Source organism: Phalacrocorax aristotelis, chromosome 6, assembly GCF_949628215.1.
Source record: "Phalacrocorax aristotelis chromosome 6, bGulAri2.1, whole genome shotgun sequence".
NCBI classification, from domain to species: domain Eukaryota; kingdom Metazoa; phylum Chordata; class Aves; order Suliformes; family Phalacrocoracidae; genus Phalacrocorax; species Phalacrocorax aristotelis.
Window position 1 is genome coordinate 11,430,961 of NC_134281.1, and position 23,081 is coordinate 11,454,041.

The 23,081-nt window shown below is 55.9% G+C and overlaps 2 protein-coding genes across 6 annotated transcripts in view; both read right to left on the minus strand.

Moving 5' to 3' along the window:
* Positions 1-379: 379 nt before the first annotated feature.
* On the minus strand, positions 380-6,896 carry CPNE9 (copine family member 9). The gene is made up of 20 exons (XM_075095921.1): positions 6,725-6,896; positions 5,140-5,180; positions 5,016-5,062; positions 4,643-4,746; positions 4,405-4,444; positions 3,701-3,777; positions 3,424-3,487; positions 3,230-3,333; positions 3,044-3,148; positions 2,650-2,691; positions 2,465-2,540; positions 2,339-2,392; positions 2,204-2,265; positions 1,896-1,942; positions 1,625-1,806; positions 1,333-1,460; positions 1,131-1,233; positions 996-1,053; positions 780-853; positions 380-665 (listed from the first exon to the last, which is right to left on the minus strand). Exons 1-20 carry the CDS (start codon positions 6,799-6,801, stop codon positions 513-515), a joined length of 1,638 nt encoding a protein of 545 aa, XP_074952022.1. The 5' UTR covers positions 6,802-6,896; the 3' UTR covers positions 380-512.
* A 273-nt stretch (positions 6,897-7,169) lies between these two features.
* MTMR14 (myotubularin related protein 14) overlaps positions 7,170-23,081 on the minus strand; it is a 34,199-nt gene continuing 18,287 nt past the window's right edge. For 2 of the 5 annotated variants that reach the window (XM_075095932.1, XM_075095935.1), the window contains exons 14-19: positions 22,552-22,622; positions 21,869-21,918; positions 21,509-21,647; positions 18,586-18,762; positions 10,773-10,928; positions 7,170-7,536 (exon numbers count right to left, since the gene is read on the minus strand). In XM_075095932.1, the coding sequence (XP_074952033.1) occupies positions 7,359-7,536; positions 10,773-10,928; positions 18,586-18,762; positions 21,509-21,647; positions 21,869-21,918; positions 22,552-22,622 (771 nt within the window). In that variant the 3' untranslated portion in view covers positions 7,170-7,358. Of the gene's footprint in view, positions 7,537-8,775; positions 10,929-18,585; positions 18,763-21,508; positions 21,648-21,868; positions 21,919-22,551; positions 22,623-23,081 lie in introns of all 5 variants that reach the window. The other 3 variants (XM_075095934.1, XM_075095936.1, XR_012661027.1) reach the window with 2 other exon arrangements.

Here is a 23,081-nt window from a genome sequence, read left to right on the forward strand (position 1 = left end):
GCTGGAGGATCGGGGTGCTGGTGCTTGGCTGAGCGGTGGGGCGCAGGCAGGAGCGGGGCGCAGGCAGGAATGGGGCGCAGGCAGGAGTGGGGTGAGACCCCCTGCCCCGAGGAGCTGGTGGGGCTGGGACTCCCGGCGTGCACCCAGCCCCAGGGGCAGCCCCCTCCCCAGGAAGGGAGCCAGGCTGCCCTCCCAGCGGGGGACACACTGTGGCCCCCCAACAGCGTCTACCCAGGCACCGGTCCTGGCTGCGCTGAGGGATGGTACAGTCCGAGCTGGCCCCGCTGTGCTGGGGCATCGCTGCTGGCCAGGCAGGAGCAGAGGGTGGCTGGGGACATCCAGCCCCGTGGTCTCACTGACAGAAGAGGAGGGTCCCAGCCCCGTTCACCAGCCGCAGCAGCTGATTATTGGCCTTGGGGGGCCACATCTCCATGGCTAAGCCCTGACCAGCGGCAGAAGAAGGATGACACATGTTCTTGCCCCACCAGCTGGCCCCATGGCCCACGGAGGAGCTACTGGGGGTCCACCCGGCAAGGCTTGATGTCATGGGTCTTCATGTAGGAGAGCAGCTGCTCGGGGATCTCAGCCAGCACATCCTTGGCCAGGCGGGCCATGCTCAGCACCTGGTTTCCCGAGTCGTCCACATAATCCCGAAAAGGCACAAACTTTGAGGGAAGGAAGTTTGCAGCCCGGTTGGAAACAACCCTGTGGCTGTGGGGGTCAGCAAGGGGCTGAGCATCTCTCGCCCATGGCGGGACCAGGCTCAATGTTGGTGTTACCTGTACGATGTCCCTCTCGGCGTATCGTCCCCGGGAAGACACCCGTACCTCATCACCATCCAGCTCCTCCATGGCTGAGGAGTGACAGGTGGTGTCATCGAGCCTCGGTGGGGTAGCCACCAGGGATGGAAACACCATCCCTTCCTCTGGGATGCCTCTGGAGGAAGGGATGGTGTTTCCATCCCTCTTCCCTAGTGTCCCCAAGCCCCAGCTCACCCTCAAACTCAGCTGGACCCACTCCCACGATGATGATGGACATGGGCAAGGCGGAAGCCTGTGGAGCAGAGGCAGGGTGGAAGCTGGGGCATCACCCAGTGTGGGGTGAACTCACAGCAATGAGGGTGTACTCACAGTGACGATGGCTTCCTTGGTCTGCAGCATGTCGGAGATGACACCGTCAGTGATGATGAGGAGGACGTGGTACTGCGAGCCGTCGGTCACTTGGGCAGCCGCCCTGTGGGGGACAAGGGATGGGGTCCCTCCAGCAGCCCCACTGCTGTGGGACCAGTGGCATTTGGGGATAGCAAAGGGGACAGAGTCCCCCTGTGCTCACCCAGCCACCTGGTTGATGACAGGGGCAAAGTTGGTGGGACCATAGAGCTGGACGGTGCGCAGGCTCTGGAGGTAGGACTCCAGCACGCCCTCGATGCCGGCACAGCTGGGGTTGTCCGCATTGTTGTTCTGGGGGACAGGGACGGGCCCTTGGAGGGGGACCATAGCTCCCGGTGTTCCCCCTGGGCTGCAGGACACCGGGGCAGAATGCAGACAGGGTGGGTGCTTCCCCCCCCAGTGCCAAACTGCTGTCGGCACCCCCACCCCAACATTCCCCCCACTCCGGGGCGCACCAAGGGGAACTGGTGGGAGATCTTGCCGTCGGGTGGGAGTTTGGCGCCGAAGCCGTAGGCGGGGAAGAGCTTGTCGCTGTCGTAGTCCTGGATGATCTCCCCCACTGCCTTGAGCGCCAGGGCGTAGGCGCTCAGCTGGTAGGGGCTTGCATAGTGCAGTGAGGTGGGCTGCGATGGCATCCCTGTGGCACAGTGCCCTGTTGGCACCCACCCCACTGCCAGCCCTACAGTTCTGCTGACAGGGATCCCCCCCCAGGCCAACCACACTCACCGTTGGAGGCCGTGAAGTCGATGGCAACGGTGAAATTCAGCTGTGTCCTTGTGAGGGGGAGAGCGAGGGAGGCTGCCGGCCCCATTGCATGGGGATGCCTTCTTCCAGCCCCATGGCATGGTGTGTTCTCCCATCCCGGGACCCCTTTCCCCAGCTGCCACCCCACAGCCTGGGGCTGCTGTTCTGCCCCCCTCCCCAGCCCCCTCGTCACCCCAAGGCTGCACCAGTGCCATCACTGCCAGCCTCACCCAAGACCCTTGCTCATGGGGCAACTCAGGGAGACGGAGGGCACCTGGCCCCCCACTCACCCGCCCCGGATGTAGTCCACGAAGGTGAACTCAGACTCGACGGAGAAGGAGAGCAGCGTCACCTGGGAGCATGGGGGGTGGTCAGAGCCAGCCCCCTGCAGAGAGAACCCCCAGGAGCGCCCCAGCCCCACTCACAGTGCCAGAGTTCACATATTTCTTCTTCTTGCATTTCTTTCTGGGGTTCAGCACCTGCGGGCACAGGGGTGGGTCGGCCCTGGCATGGGGCACCCCCTGGTCCCCTGCCCCGGCCCCCAGCCCTACCTCATATACTGTGAACTGGCTCTGTGCCCGGGAGAGCTCCCGGTAGCTGGTGGCAAACTCTCCGATGAAGTCGTGGCTGCAGGAGGAGCGCAGGGTCAGCATGGCTGGTCACCCCAGTTAGGGGCACTCCAGGAAGCAGCGGCAGCACCCCAATGTCCCCCACCGCCCCATGGGTATGGCCTCACCTCCCATCCCGGTCCCAGTCGTACACGTCTATCTTCACCGTCCTGAAAACAAAGGTGGGCAGAGGGTGAGCTGCCAGCCTGGCCAGCCCACCCCAACCCCCGCTCTGAGGACACCCAACCCTGCAGTGCCCCAGCAGCAAGGACCCTGCCTGCCAGCTGCTGGCACAACCCCCGCCTGCCTGGCCCACATCTCCACCAGGAGGCAAGCGGGAAATTTGGGTCACGGTGGGGGCCCTGGAAAGGAGGGGGATGCTTTTATATAATTTGGGTTGCAAAAGAGGAAAAATAAAACCCAGTAAGGACCCAGTTCTGAGCCACCTGCTGTCATGGGGTCAAACCTGCCATGGAGATGCTCAAACCCTGCTCCAGCCCCATGGCTGCCCTGTCCCCATACCGGTCGTAGTCACCATTGCAGAGGGCGCGCACGGGGATGGTGAAGGGCTGCCACACTGGGTTGAGTGTGTTCTTCACCACCTCCGTCTTATGGCAGATGGTGAAGCTGCAGAGACAGGTCAGGGTTGGGGGCATGCTGTAAATTGATGCCGGCACCCTGCCCACCCCACCAGGCCCCCGCGCTCACGTGCCGTCCTCGTTGCTGCGGTAGAAGACGAGAAAGGGGTCGGATTTTCCAAAGAAGTCCTTCTTGTCCAGCTTGTTGGCACACAGCTGCATTGTGACAATATCCTGGGGACAGGGGACCATCACTGCCGGCCACCTCCTCGACCTCGGCCCCAAGCAGTCCCTGCCTTGCCACTGCTGGACACGGGCACTCACCCGGCAGTTGCTCAACTCCTCTGCCAGCAGCAGGATGGTCCCGCACCGCTTCCCTGGGACCCCCCTGGAACCAGAGACATCCAGTCAGCTTGGGGACAAGGACAGGACAGGGGCAGGAGGTGGGGCCAGGGCTGGGGCTCCTGCCCCACAGCTGGTGCTTGGCAGCATGGTCAGTGTCCCCAACAGGGGACGCACAGGGAGGGGTCCCATGGGGTGGGTGGGTGGCTGGGGACACGGCGCAGGACCCCCTCCTCACCCACCACGGGGTGTGACTCACGTGAGAGCTCTCTCCAGGCGGCCCCGCTGGGACCCGATCACCTCCCCTAGTGCTACGAACGCCTGCCCCAGGAAGTCCTGTGCCCCGAGCACAGTGCTGTGAGACCCCAGGGGCTCCTGCCCCAGCCTCCCGCTACCCACACCCACCCCTTGCCCTCCCAACGTACCCATTGGACCTGAAGCTACCCTGCCCCAGGGCCACCCCAAGCACCCTGAACCCGCTGTGTGCCCCAAGAGTCACCCCCCAGCCCAGAACCCATCCTGCACACCCAGGACCACCCCAGGTGCACACTCCACATGACTCAGACTCATCCAGTGCTCCCAGGGCTGTCCTCGACCCACCCTGTGCCCCTCCAGAGCCACCCCACATGCCCTGAACCCAAACTGCACTGCTTAGGCGACCCTATACCCATCCTGCACCCCAAAAGCCATCCCTGTGGTGTGTCCTAGCCCCATCCTGCCCCACCAGGCGCCCCCCATGAAGGCCTGGCTCTCAGGGCAAAGCAGCGTCTGGTGCATGGTGGGCACCTACCTTCTGCCAGTCGCCGCAGGGCATGGAGAGATGGAGAGCAGGTTAGAGCCCCCTGGTTCTGGGGGTACCTGTCCCCCCCCAACAGCACCCGCATTGGGCATGGTCTTGGGGTGCCCCACTGCGGTGTCACACTGGGGTGTCACCGCGTGGCCCCCCGGCATGGCTGCACTCACCTGCTTTAAAATGGAGCAGCTCTTGGAGTCCACGTTGTAGCTGGTGACGGGAAAGCAGAGCCCTGAGCCTGTGCCTGTGGGGCTGCCCTGGCACGCAGCCCTGCTTCCCCCATCCTCTGTGCTTTTTGCTGCCGTATCCTCATTTATTATCCTTATTTATTATCATTATTTATTACCAACTCAACCCTTTGTTCCACCCTGAGCTGGGGCCAAGCCCTTCCCTGTCTGCCCCACTCACACATCGAAGCGGAGGTTTTGCTTCTCCTCAAAGTAGTAGTCGAGGACAAACTTGCGGACGAAGTCAGGGTTCAAGGTGTTGTCGATCACTTCGGTGCGCCCAAACTGCAGGGAGAGGGGTAAGGGTGGCCCCCCCCCCGACTCCTCCCCATCACAGCTGCCCCGGCAATAATCCCAACAGGGGATTAGTGCTGCCAGCAGGGCCGGATCATTAGCGTGGACGCGGAGGGATCATTAGCATGGACGCAGGTGGCCATATGGGTCCGCTTAACCCAGCTGGGGATTAGCCAGGAATGGGGGCACGGGGGGCAGCAGCACCCCCAGCACAGGGCTGGGAACCTCCTCAGGAACCCGGCAAGAGGGGTGGCTCTCACCTCCTTCCACTCACTGCTCCCCGAGCCCTGCACGAAGAGGACCACCACTGCGGAGAGGAGCAGAGCCAGGCTGCCATGCCATGCCATACCCATGCCGTGCCCCCTGCCTGGTCCCACCACTCACCTGGGTCAGATTTGGAGAAAGTGTCCATGTCCAGCAGGTTTCTGGGGGGACAGAACCAGGTGTAAGTCCCCCTGGGTGCCACCCACCTGGCTCCCCAGCTGGTCCCCATGTCCTCGCTCTTGATCAGGGGATGGCACTACTCGGCAAGGCCATGCTGGCACCTGGGGCCAAGAGCCCTGGCACCCTGGGGGACACGTTGGCTCCCACTGCAAGCTTTGGTGGGACAGCAGGGCGACTGGGGAGTGGCATCTCCAGCACTGATGATGATTAAACATGACAGGGAACCCATTTAGAGGATGAAACCTTCTCCCATGTCGCTGGCGCCGGCTGAGTGCCTGCCGCACCCTGGCAGTGGGAGCATGGCTAATGGTGGGGCACAGAAGTGAGAAGAAAGGAGACACTTAGAGCCGGGCTGGGCAGGCAGCAGGGACCAGCTCCATGTCCCCAACACAGCTGCCAGCAGAGCGATTGATCCTTGTCTTTTGCGCGGTGTGACACCGGGAAGTGCTGGGGGGCTGCAACCGGCTCCGCTGGGATCCTTCCTGCGCCCCCGGGGTGGCTGCACAGAGTGGGCTGGGGCATGGCCGGGGACTGTGGGGCTCAGCCAGACCCCCTGGCCCCAGCACGCAGGGCTGGGGCACAGGGGAGAGACCCCCAGGGTTCCCCCAGCAGCCCTGAACAGGGCTGAGCTCTTAGGGGGCTGCAAACACAAGGCTTTCCCCTGCCCTGGGCCATCTCCAGGAGTAAACCCCGGCCCCTGCCCGGAGTTGCCAGGCCCCACGGCCTCGCAGCCCCTCTGCTCCTTGCCCGGGGGGCTGGCAGGGAGGGCAGGGGCTCGGCCGCGGGGAGAGGGCACGGCAGCCCCTAGCCCAGACTGGAGTTTGCAGAGCTCGGGGCCGTGCCAGAGCCGCCCAGCCGGGCAGGTGGACTTAGCGGGGCGGCCGCAGGCCTCCCCTGAACCCCCGGGGCGATGCTGCTGCCCGGAGGCCGCTGGTGCCGGTCCCTTGGGGCGAGACCCCCCCAGCCGCAGGCACCGAGGGCAGCGGTGCCTCCGCCGGGCTATTTTTAGCCGCTGACGGATGGGCTCAGCTGTCGCCGCTTGCCCCGCGGACCCCGCCAGTAGCCAAAGGCACTGAGCAGCACCCCTCCGTTAGCCCCCGTCCCGCCGTGGGCCGGGGCTGTCCCACACACACCCCCCCGCCGCCTCCCGTGGGGCTCGGGGAGCCGGACAAAGGCGGGCAGCCTGCCCGCAGCCAGCATCGCTCCGAGCGGAGCCCTCCTGCGCCCCGGCCCCGGCTGAGGGCACCGGCTACCCCACGGAGCCGTGCCCGGTGCCAGCATCCCCCCAGGACCCCGCGGAGGTGACGGGACCTCTCCCCACGGGAGACAGCCGGGCGTTCGGAACACGTTGTGGCACTCAGCGGTCCCCGGGGATGGCGGGGTACCCGCAGCCCAACCTCCCCAGTCCCCCGGGGCGGGCGGGGGGATGCTGCGGGACACGGGCACCCCGCGCCGCATCGCCGCCGTGTTTCGCACCCACCCGTGTCCGGGCACCAACCCACCCCCCGCCCCGCTCCCGGCTCACCGGCACGACACGGTGAGCTCCACCTTGGTACCCGGTACGCTGCCGGTCGCCGGTTCCAGCGCTCCCGGAGACGCCATCCCCGCCCGGTCGCCGCCGCCGCTCCGCACCGCCTCCTCCCGCGCCGCCGAGGTGGGGGCGGGCACGCCACGGCCACGGCACGGCGGCAGCACCGCCCCGGGTACCGGAGGGGGCTCGGCACCGGGGTCCGGCCCGACCCAGTCCTACCGGGACCCCCCGCCCAGGGCTGCGGGCTCAGACCCGCTCCCCAGCCCCCTCCGGCAGAGGCTCAGCCCCGACTCCTGCCCTGCCGAGGGCTCCCTCCCGGTCCCGGCTCGGTGCTATTTCGGTGCCGTCGCTCCCGAAGCGTGGGACAGGTTATTTATAGCCCTGCTCCTCCACCCCGGCCCCACCGCCCCCCACCCGCAGCCCAGAGAGGAGGCAGGAGTAGGCACAGCTCAGGTGTCTTTACTGCAGACGCTGATCAGAGCCACCCACACTCCCCCAGCCCCGGGCAGGGTGGGGCCGGTGGTGGGTGCTGGGTGCTGCAGGTGTCCACAACTGGGAATGAGGTCCTAGGGCTCTGCCAGGGGGAACCCTGGCAGGTCCTGGGTCTCCAGTCAAGGGAACGCGGTGCTCAGAGTGTGCTGCTGCCTCTCAGTCCCACGCCTCGTACAAACTGCTCGAGGAGGCCGCCGATGGCCCCTGAGGGGCTGGGGGACACAGCCTTCAGGCCGATGGTCCGGCTGTAGCTGGCCAGAAAGGCGGAACGCACTTCTTCCAGCCGGGACTCACGGTCGCTCGCTGACACCAGCCTAGGAGAGAGAAGGGGGAGGTCAGCAATGGCAGCCATCCCTCTCTCCACCCTAGCTCGCACTCCTGCAGTGGGGCAGGAGGCTGGCAGTGGAGCTGGGGCTCAGACCACACAGCGCCTGTGGGGCTGTGGTGCTCAGCTGGCTCCAGGGGCCAAGCCAGCACCAGCCCCAGCCCCAAAAGGCTCCGCCGCTATAGGTGGCTGGTGCCACTGCCTCCCAACCCAACGCTCTCCCATGGAGCCTCTCGCAGCCCCAGCCTCCTACTCTCCCCTTGGTCTCCTCCTTCACCATCCCCCCCAGGTTCTCTCCCCACCACAGTGTGTACAAGGCTGTAGTTCACACAGCCGCTGCTTTCACCAAGTGAGTGCTGGCTGATGTCGGCTCCCTCCCCTCCTCACACAGCGTTCCCAGACAGAGCCTGTCCACATGTGCTGTGCCTGGGCAGTTGCTTCCAACCGGCCTCAGGCTCTCGTGCCTGCGCCAGCACAAGCAGCTTTGGGGCAGGGGGGATGCCAGGGGGCAGACAAGGTGACAAAAGCCCCAAGGAGTGCTCCAGCCGCACAAAGAGGAGAGCTGAGTGGTGTTTTATTTCTGCTCCCCGGCACGGCTGCTCTCTGCAAGCAGGAGGGCTGCATGCAGAGTAGGGCATGGCTTCCCCCGGGACCTGCTCCCCTCTCCAGCTGATGCATGCACCTGGTTAGGGGCAGGAGAAAAGAGAGCAGAGGGACAGTGATATTTCAGCCAGAGGAGCAGGGGAAAGCCAGACTAGGGTTCAGAGGCACCTGTTCCAAGCACACTGGCCTGAAATGGGCCTGGCTGTGGCATCTCTGTGACATGCTGGTGGTTCCCAGAGAGAGTAAGACATTCCTCAAAGGTCACTCCAAGGGCACAGTGTGAACCTTTCCCATAAAAAATTCTCTTTAATCTCTCCAGCGCCTGGGCTGGCTATAAATTGGCACAGCTAATTTGAATGGAAGTGTTAACCACCCACAGCCAACAGCTTCGGTCCGGAAACAGCAGCAAGAGGATATGGTGGGAGGCCTATAAACAGCAAGCAATGCCGAGGCAGCCAACCGGGCCGCTGTTTACAGTGTCTGATAATGAAGGGAAGCCAGAGGGCAAAGGAAAAAGGCAACATATCTACACACATTAAAAAGATGCTTCTTGGCAACCTAATTAGGACGTGGAACTCACAAACCTGCTAGCATTAAAAATAAGCTACATGAAAGCAGGACTTACTTGCACCCAAGTACAGTGATGTTAAACGTCACATGCAGAGGTAAGCGAGGGTGTGCAGCAGTTAGGTCCCGTGTCTTCTGGCTCTTTGTAGGGCAGATTTTGTATTTAGATTTTTAGGTTTCCGTCAGAGTGAGACACTCCAAGGCATGGGGTCGAGCGGCCGGCCACTGCCTGACACCAAGCCCTGCACTCCGGCTGCACCATTTCACTCTGAGCAGCTCAACCAGGGAGGCAGATCGCACTTCCTCCCCAAATCCACGGCACTCTGCCCTGCTACACTTCCTACAGCCTGCCCGCTCATCTGCAGCTCGGGGTGCAGGATGAGAGGAGGCTGTCAAAGCCCCAGCTCTAAGTAAGCCCTGACAAGCCCCACACAAGCACAAGGAAGTAGGCTGTGAAAAGCATACCTTCGTCAAGCTGCTGCCAGCTGAGATGTAAAGTGGGAATTTAAATGGAATTTAATTTTCCAAGAACTCATGCTGTGCTGGGCTGTGAAAAACTGGGCTAAAACCACAATGGGCTCCTGAGCAAACAGAGCTGATGCAGAGCAGGGAAAGTGGAAGCCCTGGGTCAAGCTCAACACATCATCCTTGGGAACACTTCATCCCTTCCTGATAGTGCCTGGTCCCAGCACCACAGTCAAGCAGTCCCCACCCCCCGAGCACACCACAGCTCCAGTGAAGAGGGGCTGCAAAGCTCTTGCAGCATCTCCTGCACACCCAAGGGAGAGAACAGCACCACCACTGTTCCCCTCCCATTGAACCCAGCTGTCCCATGCAGCCGGCCTCCAAACCGCATGAACCTACGGTCTTGGCACAGGCAAACTCAGAGCTCAACTTCAATCACATTTCTCTCTACTGAATTCCCTATTCTGATGTTAGATCCGACCCCAAGAAGGGCAGCAACAACTTGCTGGTGATCAGCAGCCACCAAGCACGGCCAGATTGAGGGCACAATAAAGCAGTTGCTCCTTCAGCCACTCATCCTTCAGTCACTCCTACTCCTTCAAAGATCTCCAAGCAACTACAGAAGCAGCTCAACGTGCCCTCAGGAAAGGAGGGGAGCAAATCCCAGCCAGGCCATGTCCAACATTCCCCGAAATTCTTTGATCTGCCAGTTCGGGGGTCTTGTAGCTTAATCATAACTTGGGAGCAGCTGCTCTGCTCAGCAGCGCAGCACACAGCCATGTGAGAAGACAAGCCAGGGCAGCTGGCCTGTCTCATAGGAGATGTTAGTTTTCACATCACTTGTCCTCTGCCTCCAAAGCACGTACTCAGACCTCGGCAAGGGACTGCAAGCTTTCGGCAGCACAGCTAGCTATCAGCAACCCCTGATCTGCCATTTCAGTTTCTTGATCAAGAGTTTGCAACCTGATGGCCCAAGCCAAAGTCCTCCTCTAACAGCAATTAAAGTGAATCTCCTGTCTTTCAAGCTTCCACAGCAGTGGCTTTCTGTCTGGGGAGAAGCATTTGCCTCCCAGCCATTTTACACAGTGAGATGCAGGGTCTCTGCTGCTCTGCACTGGCCAGATGCAGCACCTGCAAACGATGCTGCGCGTGATCAGACAAAAACTGGGGTGACAGGAAGAATGCCCGTCTCTCACTGCAGCAGGAATCTGAACCCAGCAGGGAGACGGAGACGAGCGAGATCCAAAAGCAAGAAAATCTGGGTTACCAGTCCTCTCCTGACAAGCATGCATCCTCAAATGCACTCAATTATGCCCAAATTCAGCGTCTTTAGAGAAGAGAGAAAAGTCTCTTCTTCCCACAGAAAGCAAAGTGCCCCCCGTCATTAGGAAGAGAAAATGCTGGTTTCTTTCTGAGTTCAAAGCAGAGTGCTCAGTGACTTGATTTGTGGATGGAAAGCATCAGGGCAGGGTAGACAGGACAGCTTGTTACGGGCTCCCAGGCTTCTTCGAAAGTGCCAGGGTGATAAAGTTCCAGTGCACACAGCCAGCTGAGAGACCCAAGGAGAGATCCTGCATTTGAGACACTTACAGGCAAGTGCTAGGGAACTCATCCGGGAAGCTGCAAGGGAGAGAGGCGTCTGCGCTCAGGATTGCCTGCTCCTGAATACTGCCACACCCTGTCACCATCTGCCAGCTGCCAAAGTCTGTGGAAACGGAAGATCCAGGCAGAGAATGGTCCGCCGATCTGGGGCAGAGAGAGAGGGAGACGGCGCGATCAGTCAGGTCATTCAGCCACATGCCTTTCACTAACACTGATGCCAGGGTCCCGCGGGGCTGATGGCCAGCAGTGCCTGTGCCAGCAGCTTTGACAATCTTGGGACCAGGGTGCAACATGCAGCTCTGGCTGGGCCCCAGACCAAGCCTTTCCTTTGAAAGCGAGGGGAGAGCCAAGCTGGCTGGGGCCGACAAAGCAGCAGGAGTGCTCCGGGAGCCGGACGGGACAGAGCCAGCAAGAAGCAGATGGCCATGCAGAACTGTGAAACCCGTCAGTGAGATGCAACAGCACGTCCTGCCCTGAATCCCTCACAGATGTGGATGCCGTGCTGTACAAGGGGCATCCCCCTGCTGCTCGTTGTAGCTGTTAGCACATCCCAGGGCAGTGGCAAGGCCTGACAGAGAATCAAGGTTGTGACTTGGTTAGTGCTGAGGAAGGCTTAGAGATCCTTGGTCTGGCAGCCATTAGAAAGCAGATCACTCCTGAGGCATTAACATGAGATCTGAATAGAGCCAGTCACTGCTCACGATGTCCCCAGGGCACCCCCCAGCACCTGAAGACCTTTTTATTCCTGTGTTAGAAGAGTGGACTGTGCCAGAAACCAGGTGGCAAAACATCTTTAGGACAGGAAAAATAGCCAAGGGAGGATAATTGTTTGATGTATGCAACCTCCCACCAGGAAAAGAAGCAGCATGAAATCAGAAAAGTGAATCTGAGGCGTCCCTCCAAAATCTCAGACAAGAGGGTACAATTAGTTGAGACAAACCCAGAGCCCTTGATTTCCAGGGAGCAAGCAATTACTGTGTCCTGCTGCACAGCGGAGTGTACATAGCTGGAAGCACAGCCTGTGGCAGAGCTACTCAATTACACACTACCAAGATCTTCTGGATAATTTATCTGAGATCTGCTGGGCAGATAGCAGCGCACCAACTCCAGCTCTGCTGGGCCAAGTACTTGCACACTGTCTTCACAGCTAAGAATAGCAGTGGCGCACTGCAGCTGCTCCCCAAGACACCAGGAGAACAGCTAGAAAGACAGGATCTCCCACAACAAGAAGGACCTCAGTGAGACTGGAAGGCGAGGGTGGGGGGAGATGCACAGCAAGAAACCTATTTGCAATCTCAATCTAATTCCAAGCCTGCCATTTAACTAGTCTGATGAATACGGCCAAGTTTGAAAAGTCTGAAACACAGTCCTGAGCTGGCTGTGCAAGCAGAGGATGGGAAGCCACAGAGCTCCTTGAATGTCAGCTTCCCACCACAACATTCCCGCAGCTGCAGTTTAGGGGTGACATGACCATCTGGAAGTTGAGGCTCTGGAAAAGCATCACAGGAGAAAATGGGAAGAGCAGATCTTCACCTGCTGGGTATGGCTCTTGTTCTCTGGCTGCTTGATGAACTGAGGAGTGATGTTCAGAGAGGTGCTGTGAGCATTAAGTATTGGGAGAACCCCTTCTTGCAGAAAGGTGTTTTTCTTGGAGCACAGAACACTGTAGTCATAAGGAGGGCATTTCATTGAAAGCGGAACTGCAGCATACACCCATAGAAAGACCTTTTGGAGATCAAACAGGGATAACCTTCCCTGGGATGCAAGGAATTCTTACAGTAAAGGGAGCAGCTTTTCAGTAACATCTATCCCTCTCCTTGACTTTGGAAGATAAAGCTGAGGAAATCAGCTTGACAGAGGAGAGGGGCAGGGCGTTTGGGCCCAGAGCACAGTGCCATGCTGGAAGCACAGTGGGAAGAGTGCAGGAAGCCAAGGAGAAGCATAGAGGAGCACTGCTTCAGTGCAGAGGGAAGGTGAGGATGTCACCTCCCTGAGAGTACAGCACAGCCAGCCAGGAAAACCAGGAGTGTCACACGCAGTGACAAGAATTTGAGCTAAAGCAGTAAAGAGATCTATAGGGTTGGGCTTGCTGCCAGAGAAGTAATGAAGTGCTGAAGAGAGGACAGATTTGGGGCCAAGCAGAAACAAAGGTTTTGAAGAGGGCGACTCTGGATAGCAGAGGAGGGATTGGGCCATGGCAGGATCTCCAGGTGAAGGTGAAGAAAACTGAGCAGAGCTCTGCAGTTCTTGCAAAGGGAGAGTAGTGTCAGGAGCCTGCCTAGGATGCTGTACCTACATGGCAAGCAAAGGAACAAGGCATGATCCAGGGCCCCAGGGACAGTAAAAAGTGTCCTCCTGCCCAGTATCATCAACCACACTGGCCAGATGAGTCTGTGTTAAAGAAGGTGAGCAGAAAATTGTTTCCTGCCTTGAGTATGTAGCCTCAGCTTCCAGCTGCTGGTCCACTTCCATGGCTGTCAGCTAAGATTAGACTGGAGATGGATCAAGTCACCTCTTGAATCCTTTCTTGGACAGGCTGATAGAAGCATCATGTACCTCCTGCAAGACTGACTCTCAATGGCTGTCTAGTTCTCTAACCCTTCCTGGGGTCCCCAACCCTGCCAAGCAGCTCTGCAAACTTCACCAAGTTACATCTAACCTGCATGGGAGTTTAGGAGTTTAGGAGTTTAGGAGTTCAAGGCAGCCAATTCTGTGTCTTGCCTCCAGGCAGCAGAATAAACACTGTTGATTAATTAAACAAACTGAATCACTCTGCAATGAGTCCAGGTCAGCTCTCTCTTGGCTTAGATACACCTGACCCTAGCCAGCAGAGCTAAGATATTGTGGCAGACTTTCCCCTCTATCCCCAATGCCTTCTCAAGGGAGGTTCCTGAGGAAGTGTCACAACAAACAAGCGCCTTGAAGAGCCTCGAGAGGCAGCAGAGGCCAAGGCTGGGTGAGACAGGCAGGGAAGGTATGGCATGAGAAATCCCATGTTTGCACTGCAAGGGCAGCAGAGCTACTTAAAAGCTGACCTTGGCTTGAGACCAAGACCAGATCTCTAGAGTGACTGTATCCCAGTGCAATCCAGTCAATGCTAGAGGTGAGAGTCTTCCTGTTATTTCTATCCCTGAAGGCTCCTTGTAAAGTCTTGCTGCAGAGACCCAAAAAGGGCTTCAGGGAGGCCCCCAGAGGAAGTCAGGGCTGCTGGGTCACCGGGACCAGTCCCCAAGCCTGTAAGAACAATAGATTTGCAACGCATTGCAGCCATGCCAGAGGCTGGCGAGCTGCGAGGGCAGCGCCGAGGGTCTTGGGAAGCAGCCGGACGACTACAGCAAAGCTGACGTGGTTAGGAGAGATGAGATACAGCAAGTCTTCAAGTTGCTGTCTCTGCCACAGACATCTAATGGCAGACAGAAAGAGAATGAAAGTGAGCTTCACACACCCACCTCTTCAGGTCCATGAGTGGGAAGAAACTCCCTCAAAAGTGCAAGATTAACAAAATTAGATGAGCAAAACAGAGATGAGCTGCAAGTTGTTCCTTCACACGAGGAAGGACCTCTAGCAGGCCATAAACTGGCAACTCCTAGCCTGGAACGGTTCCTTTTAATTAGGTCAGTGCTTCCCATGCAACATGCTGCACAAGATAGAGTATTTCAGAGCACACAGACACCCACTTACCAGAGTGGAGCCAATACCGGAGGCAGAGCAAGTCATGGATCTTTCCCTTTCTTAATACATAACTGAGACGAGTGCCAGATGCCCAGCAGCTAGGCTCTCATCCTGCCCTGTGCCACCTCCACTCACCTGCCATATTTCTGCACACCTAGGACTATCTGCAAAGCAGCTCATTTGCCAGCATATGCTCTGTGCCTCAAATTGAAGAGCTAAGTAGGTACTGTAAGCACAGGCAGACTGTGGCAACCTGGAGAAAAGGGCAGCCCTTCCCACCTTTGCGTGGGAAATGTTGGCAAGGAGCACTTGGCAGAGAGCTGCACTGAGATCCCTGGCTGAACCCCAGGCAGCTATCTACAGGCTGCGTTAGTGCTCTAACAGCCTGAACAGCCAGTCCTCTGCGAACACAACCATTTTTGATTGCACCACAGTCACGTGCCAGCCGGCAAGCTCATTTTCTGTCAGAGTTGTGCAATAATTCCAGAAAGCATTCCTGTAAACAACTCCTGTCCTGCTGCGATCACTATCACAAGTTGTCACATCGCAGATACCGCTTCCATGCCAGGTGGCTATAAGAGGCAAGACACACAGTGCGTATGCAGTCTTATCACTACCAAACACAACACCCAAAGCCAAGGGACAGCAGCTCCTCTGTCCCCCTCTGTGCTCACTGCACTCCCTCCAGCCCCACACCTGAACCGCCTGCAGCCCTTGAAGTAAGGCAGCTCTCTTTCTGTTGACAAGAGCAGATCCTCCACAGTTTAACTCCTGCAGATCTTGACTCCTCAGATCACAGTACTTCAGGTTTTGTTTAATTGACTTAGCAAAAGCACATTCAACCAAAGATTATCCAGCTGCTAATCCACATTAGTGCTATGTGCATACAGGCTAAATCCCTGACACAGATATGGGTTTCTTCTGCAGTGTCATGGGTTGCTTACACTATTAGTGTCCCATGCAAACACAGGACGTGGTTGCAGGCCGCTACCCACTTGCACACAGGGAGTTACATTCAATGCACGCTATCTGCCATACTCAGAGCTCTTCATTTGTACAACAAGCCCCACCATGTCCTACTCTACAAATAATCTATGCAGTATCTTCATGCATGTTTGCCCTCAGCAGATGTGATCTTACCATCCCATTGGGATAAGCTAAAAAGACTGCTGTGAATTTGTCTTTGTACTGCTTTGCTACCAAGAACCATCCTGGGATTTATGGGTACCCAGGACTTTTGGATGAGAGCAGTTCTCAGGAGACAGGTTGGTGAGGTGACGGCAGCAGCAGACTGCTGATGTGGCCTGGCCAGGAGCCGGGCTTGGCTCCTACTGGCTGACTTGGTGTTTGTGACCCCTTCCTTTAGAGCATCCCAGTTCCTCTCCCAGGCCCTGCTTATCTCTCTCTGCTGACTTGCCTTCCCGTTCCCTCCGGAGCTCCCCCACCTGCCAGCACACTGACTGGGCTGTTTACGTGAGCTACCTGTAGGGTGCCTGCTGGCATTTTACAAGCAACCATTTTTCCTCAACTGCTGCTGCAGTAGTTAAGTGTTTTGTTGCTATGGCCACACAACCAGTGGACTAGGAAGTCAAGTGCAGTAGTTTCTTCATCTTAACAGTCCTGGGTGTTAACCTGCCAACAGTGCCGTAGAGATAAAGCTATCTTTGGCATCCTGATCAGTCTCTGTGCTCCAGCCTTTCCATCCTAGTCTCATCACTTTTCAGGGTATGAAGGAATAGAATTTACCTCTTCTATCCATCAGAGATACACTACTCCTCCTCCAACCAAAATGGGACTCTTCCTTCAGGATAGAAAATGGTGGCTGAAGGTACCGTGATATCCATTACCTGCACGGAGCTCACCAGACAAATTCAGACTAACATTGTCCAGGCAGGGAGACCAAAGCCAAGTGGAGTTACACAACCCCTCTCTCTGTCGAAGACATACCATGTGCAGGCCCCAAAAAGCACAAGCCATGTCAGCATCTGACAAGGCAATGCACTGCCCAAGTCCTTTGCTAGCAGAGCCGTTAGCAGCATTACCCCAGGGGAGGTAGGCAGGGCACAGTCCGACTGATCTGGCAATGGCCTAGGAGGCAAAGAAGAATGAATGTGCCAGAACACTTGGTCTGAAATAGAAGCTCAGTTCAGCCGTTGTCTTGACAATTCCACCCACTCCCTGCAGGGTCTCCAGGCGACCCCAGAGATGGGGAGCATACAGGTGTACAGTCTCCACCCAGCACGAGTGTAGCAGGGTAACCATCTCTGTGTACAGGCTGATTTCACTGCTTTGGCTTCACAACTGATTCCCTTCTCCTGTCCCCTTGGTTCCAGGCTGTGCAAGGGGTTTGCTCCCTTTTTATCCCTTATTCCCATCACATGCTTTTTTTCTAGCCCAGCCCTTCACACTGCCTTGTTCACAAATGTTAACACAGGTTGGGAATGGACTGGTGCAACCTTGATGCACTGAAGGGTTATAAAGTCTTTGTGCCATGGTAGAAGGTATCATAAAGGTCAGAAAAATGCTCATAGTAGAATTCATTGAATGTTTACCTGTTACAAAGACAGAATACTGCAACTCCTTCTCAGGGATATTTATTGGGCATAGGGAAAAGCCACCCCCGGAGGCTCTGGCCTGGAAATAATAAGCTTCCCCGCCATGCTTGCCTGCTGCCTCAAGCCCTGGGGGAGCCAGTTCTGAACACCTGACACCAATGGGCACTAAACATCCAACAGCTTATAGACACCTCATCCAGACACAGCCAGAGGAAAGATTGACTTTACCAGCTCTGAGCCCCTGGAATGCAAATCCCAGGGACTGTGTGCGCAGCTCCTTCTCATGGTGCTCTTCTGCCTACTCTTTCTCCTCTTCGCTCTTGCGGAGCAGAGTCCGGCTGAAGTATTATAAACCATTTCTTCCACAGCATTGCTGCAAGCTCACTACCAGCCCAGCACTGAGCAGCCTCTCAAGTCTTGGCAATGGCATAAGATCACACACAGGAACTGTGGCATTACTGTTGTGAACAAAAGCAGCCTCCAAGACAAGCTGCTTTCTCTCCTGTATAATCTTCTTTTCTTGGGAGATTTGTTTTGTCTTACAGAGAATGTAGAAGTGGGCCCCAGCAACAACAAAAAAATATCCTACCAATCTTTTACTTCAGGGACAATAGTTAGCACCATTTATGAACACTGTCAGACAGTGATTCTTCTCTGGAATCAAGAAACTTGGTAAGAAAGTCTTATAAATTTTCAATGCTTTACTTGTTTGTAATTTTATTTTCCATATGATCACAGAGTACCAAAATTTGGCTGCTGGCTGTTTCTGAAGGGAATCACTAGAAAAAGACTCATTGGAAAACCTGCAGAGACTACACAAGTGTTTGATGCTGTTAACAGCAACCTCTTGTCTAAGAGCCTCTTTATCCTCTGTCGGCCTAAACACATGGTGTCTGCTCCACAGGCTCTGTTCTTTCTTCCCTAGCCTCACTCACTGCTCTGCTTTGCCCTACCACAGCATCAGACTCCGGAAGGGTGCCGGAATACCCTTTGTTACGGCATGAGATTAGGCCTGGGTCCAGGGTCCTCATTCCTTGGTTGCCCAGCAGGAACACACAACCTTCTGGGCCACACAACCTTTGTGCCAGCGCAGCACTTGCACCTTGCTCCTAACTTGCTCCCAGCAGATTCTACTCCTGCTTGCCACCAGCATTCGAGAGTTTTTCCCCCCTACAGTGACAGGAAGCTCAGCAGGTAGAAAGGGGGACAGGACAGATGCAGAGCGAGGCCTGCTTGGTTGAGAAGCTTTCCCCCGACCCCAACACTGCCATTCCAAACCCCTGTAGATGCATTTGACAAAGAAAATGCTGTGAGCTCCAAGCATGCAGGGTGCAGAGATGTCAGAGTTCATGGAGTCAAGGCATGTGCTGGGGACAGGCAGAACAGACACCTAGCTTTTCACCTAGCCAGCATTTCACACAAGGTCAGGCTGGAGAGGAATAAGCCTCCTGAGGCTTGTTTGTAGATACAAACACATGTGCTCCAGGGTTCTCAGAGCCACACAAGTGCATCTTTGCACTCCCTTTACCAGCCACTCATTTTGTTGAGAAATGCTCTAGTCCATCCCATCTCACCTGGATCTGGGCACCTCCAGTGGGCTGCTTCCAATCCTCAGGAAGTTATCAGAATGGGTTGATGAGGAGGAGCTGGAGGACTTGACTTCAACCATCCCTGCAGAAGGCAGCCTGTCTTCAGACTGCTGTGCCCTGCTCCAGAGCATGGCTTGTGGTGATGATGCACAGCTCTTCCTCCTGTGGGATGGAGGACTTTGGTGAGAAAGCTGGCTTTCCCATATACTCCAACTAGGAAGCCTTTCCACAACAGGCTGGATTTTACCCCAGCAGCTACAAGCTCTTGTTCCCATTGAACCTGCCCTCCTCCCTCCCAGGGAACCATGAGTCACGGGTAACTGCTCAGTGACTGGGGTACACTGAGCTCTACCCATCAGAGCCCGTTCTTTTATAGATCACCCTCCACGTGACCTGGAAATCAGAGACAGGAGAATGCATCAGCCCACACACATACAGTGGCTGCTTTGTTTAGTCTAGCTGTAAAAATGCCTCAAGCAAAGGGCCTGCCAGCAGGGAAAGACCATTTCAACCTGCTCTGACTCTACAGAGCATGTCAGCCAAGGAGCTCAGCCCAGGTGGGCGTTCGTGCGCACTGATGAGGGTGACAGGGCCACACCACCAGTGATTCCCTTCAGGCACCACTGATCACACTTCTGACCATGTACTCAGAGCTTACAGTCTCTCCAGAAGTAGGTGCATTTCAGTCCTCTCCCTGTCTGTGCCGACCGCCTGGAATTGCTCTGGCTTCTTTTCTAGCCAGCACTTTCAGACTCAGGTGCAACTCACTGTTTGTTGCTGCATCAGGCCTTAGCTCACAGTACCATCCAGTTACACGTCAAACAGGCACACATATTTGGGACTAATTCACGTCACTGCTGCTCCACATTCAGAAGATTTTCTTTCTTACATCAGGTTTTTTTCTGCAAGAGTCCCAAGAAATTTCCCTTTCCAAAACCGCAGTGAATTAGACAAAGACTTCCCTATGTACACAAGTAAAAAGGAAAAGTCTAAAGCAAACAAACTCAAGGAGAAAAGATGCTGTTCTTCCTGGAATCTGGAAGGGCCTCTCAGCTTTGACTGAGATCTCAAGCACAGTCAGCAAGTGCAGCTAAAGACAGGCTCATTGAACAGTGGAAAGCATGATATTCTCTCTTCATTTCTTGAAGTGTGTCCACCCTCAAACATCACACCACAGCCTCTCTCAAGCATTATTTATCTCCTGTTGTCATAGCTGCCAACATCTCCAAGCACAGCCTGCAGAAACAGGCTTGTACAGCTAAAAACCAAATGTGTCTCCCTGCAAGAAGACCTCAAGGCCACTCATTTTCAGGACACCATAATGAAGCACATCCCCTCCTCTCCCCACTCATGCTATGCGCAGCCCAGCTCACCCAGCTTGGAGGAAGCCCTACCTGTTCTCCAGGCTACACAGCCGCAACAGCCTGCAGCAAGACATCCATGACCGGTCCCCTCGCTAAGCACTCATGGCAAAGCTCACAACCTTCCCTTCCCAAAGCTCAAGGCCACCGCATAGGCCCAAACCATCCCCCTGGTAGCAGTAGTGAGCCCCAACACAGCCTGATGTCTCCAACAGGAGAGAAAGCAAACCAAAGTTAGAAAACACATCACAAAATCAAACCCTGAAACACACAAGTGCAGCTGATCTCTTCCAGCATGCTCTGGCCACTTCACATCTTGTGAAAATCATGTATAGGTTCTGTGCTGCAGGATCTAGTCTGTATGTCCTGAGCATTCAGAGCAACATATATGCTTCCAGTTTACTATCCTGCAGCCAGGCAAGTGGAAAGTTGTTGCCTACTTGCTGCAGTCACTTGCTGTGGATAGATAGGCTCTGTGTGTTAAAGAGGACTCTGCACTGCTCGCTTGGCAAACGCGGTTTGGGACTCCCCATCACCATTTTGTGATTCTGCAGGAAGATTCTCTCTTGCCCTCTTCAGCATTTTATAAATTGAATCACAATGTGCTTTAGAAAGGCTGCTGCCACTAGCATGGCTGCAGGCTCAGTCCCAGAGGACTTCCAACTGCCTGCAGCACAACCCAGATTTAATTTAAAATAATTGCAATATAAAATAGCATCTTCACATGTGCTGAGGGAGAGGAGAGAAAAATTAAACTAAGAGGGGCAACCCTACAGCAAGGTTCTGAAATCCCCAAACAGCACCAGAAACTCCACAAGCAAGTACAATGCCTGTCCCAGAGCAGCAGAGTTGCCAGACACCTTCCCCAGTCCCCGCTTCCAGACAGCCACCTGCATCCCCAGGCGAGTCCTACGTGATCCTCTGTCACCCGGGAGCATTGGGAATTTCATATTCTCCCCCAGAAGTATTTCTACACAGCGCTGCAGACAGCAACCTGCTTTCAGCTCACATACCTCACACTGTTAGAGGGGCTAAAGTTTAGAGGGGATTCTTGGCCACCCAGCCTACCTACCACTAACTGCAGACACTTCCCTGTATAATCTCTTCCATAAAGTGATTAAGCTTCATTTTAGGGCAGCTAAACTGTCTCCACTTTTCCCTGGGGAGGCTGCTGCTAAATTTAATTTTTTTGGTAGTTTGGAACCACCTTTTAAAAGTAATGAAATCCTTTCTGGATTAAGTTTAACAGTGAAACTGGTGAAAAGGAAACAAAGCTGCTTTACTCTCATCAGGGGACAAAATTCAGGAGCATTCAGGCAGAAAAGCCCAACAGTCTTTAACATGGGGTGGTCTCCAATTTTTGGTGCAGAAGTTCTATAGCACAAGTTGCAGCAAAGCCTCTGACAGCCAAATTCCTCCCTCCACCATAAGGAACCCATGCAACAGAGAGCAGACCTGGAGGGTGAGGGACTTCAGAAATATCTTTTCTGCTGTGCTCAGAGCCTGCCCCTTTTGATCTGCAGCCCACTGAGTGGTTATCTCCTCACCATGCTGCTTGAGCCTGTGCTCCGGCTGGCATCAGCTCCACTGCTTCATAGGTGAAGCTCCCAGCTGCTCCAGGGGAACTTTCCATCCCCAGGGAGAAGTCGCTGCTTAGACTTGTGGTGCTGCCTCGATCTCTCTGCTCTAGAGAAAATAAAACAGAGCTACCTGAAGATTAGCTTGGTCTTGCTCACTTTCTTTCCCTTTAAGCAACACACTTCCCATGTGCCCCAGGGCCATGTTCTTGCGAGGTCCCACAGGAAGCATGCCCATTTGTTCCCACCTTGGTGCTGGGAACCCAAGCCCCAAAAGCAATCAACCATTACCAGCACCCAGGGGTGCTGGTGCTCGGCATCAGCACTCACTGAGCATGCAGATCTCTTCCAGAGTGAAGCCAGGTGGCAAACTCTTCCTTCTGGGGACAGAAAGACAAAGTTACCTCAGCCACACTTCAGGGCTGCGTGGAGGCTGGCTGGAGCCAGACCTCTGCAGCACACAGTGGGCCAGAGCAGTGGGGAGTTAGCTGTGCTGGGGCAGAGGGGAGGGGATGGGGCCAGTGTGCAGTATCCAAGTCTCCTAACAGTCCCAGCCCACACATCCTGTGCTTCAAGAGGGTGGCAACAGGCTGCAGGCAGACATGTGCTTATTCAGAGTCTCCAGAGTGGGCTTTGTTTCATTCTGCCCCTCCTGAAATAGGAAGGGGTTAATGTTTAGTGGTCTGTTAAAAACCAGCCACCCTGCCCCCCCCAGCAGTGCCTGATGGAGCTTGCTGTGCAGCCTGCTTGAGCCAGAGCACACATCTCTGGGCTCATCCGTGCTAAAGCAGCCACGGACAGTCATTAAGCAGAGAGCACATTTCAGCATGGACAGTTTTTCAAAGCACAATGTGGCACCTCACAAGCCTCGGCCCCATTTTGCAGCCTTCAGAGTGCAGAATAAATTAAAGAAAACTGGGCCAGGACACCAGGGCTTCTGTCTCCCCAAAGGAACAGCACTAACAAGCTCCCTGGCTCTGCAGCCCATGCAGCAGCAGGCACAGGCTCCTTACCTCTGCGACTTCACAGCAGAGAACTCCTCAGAGGTCATGTGCTTCAGAAAATTGAAGCAGAAAAAGAAAATCTGAGCAAAGGGAGAGAGAAGAGCGGTTCAGGAATGAACCCGAGTCTTCATGCAGCCTCTTATCTTGGTGGAAAGTGCTGACAGGAAGGAGGTAGCAAGAAATCTGCAGCTACCAGCCTCCAATGTACCACAGGCTGCCACCATCCTATCCTGGGCCTTCTTTTACACGTTAAGCTGACCCTCTGTTCCCTGCTACGGGGAAGCCCAGAAAGGAAGGTGTAGAAGTCTCCTTATCAATCCGTTGCACACATGCTGCAAGCACACAGCAGGTACTTATGCCATCAGCGCAGCATGGAAAAGAGATGGCTGCCAGCAGCTGCTTATACACCCAGGTAAGTAGCAAACCCAGCAGCACTAGCAGGGTCAGGGCTGCATGCTCCTCCTCAGCACCACAGCTGCATCAGACCTGGAAGCACACAGCACCTGCGGCATCTGTGGTCCCAAGTTTATGCCCTGCCA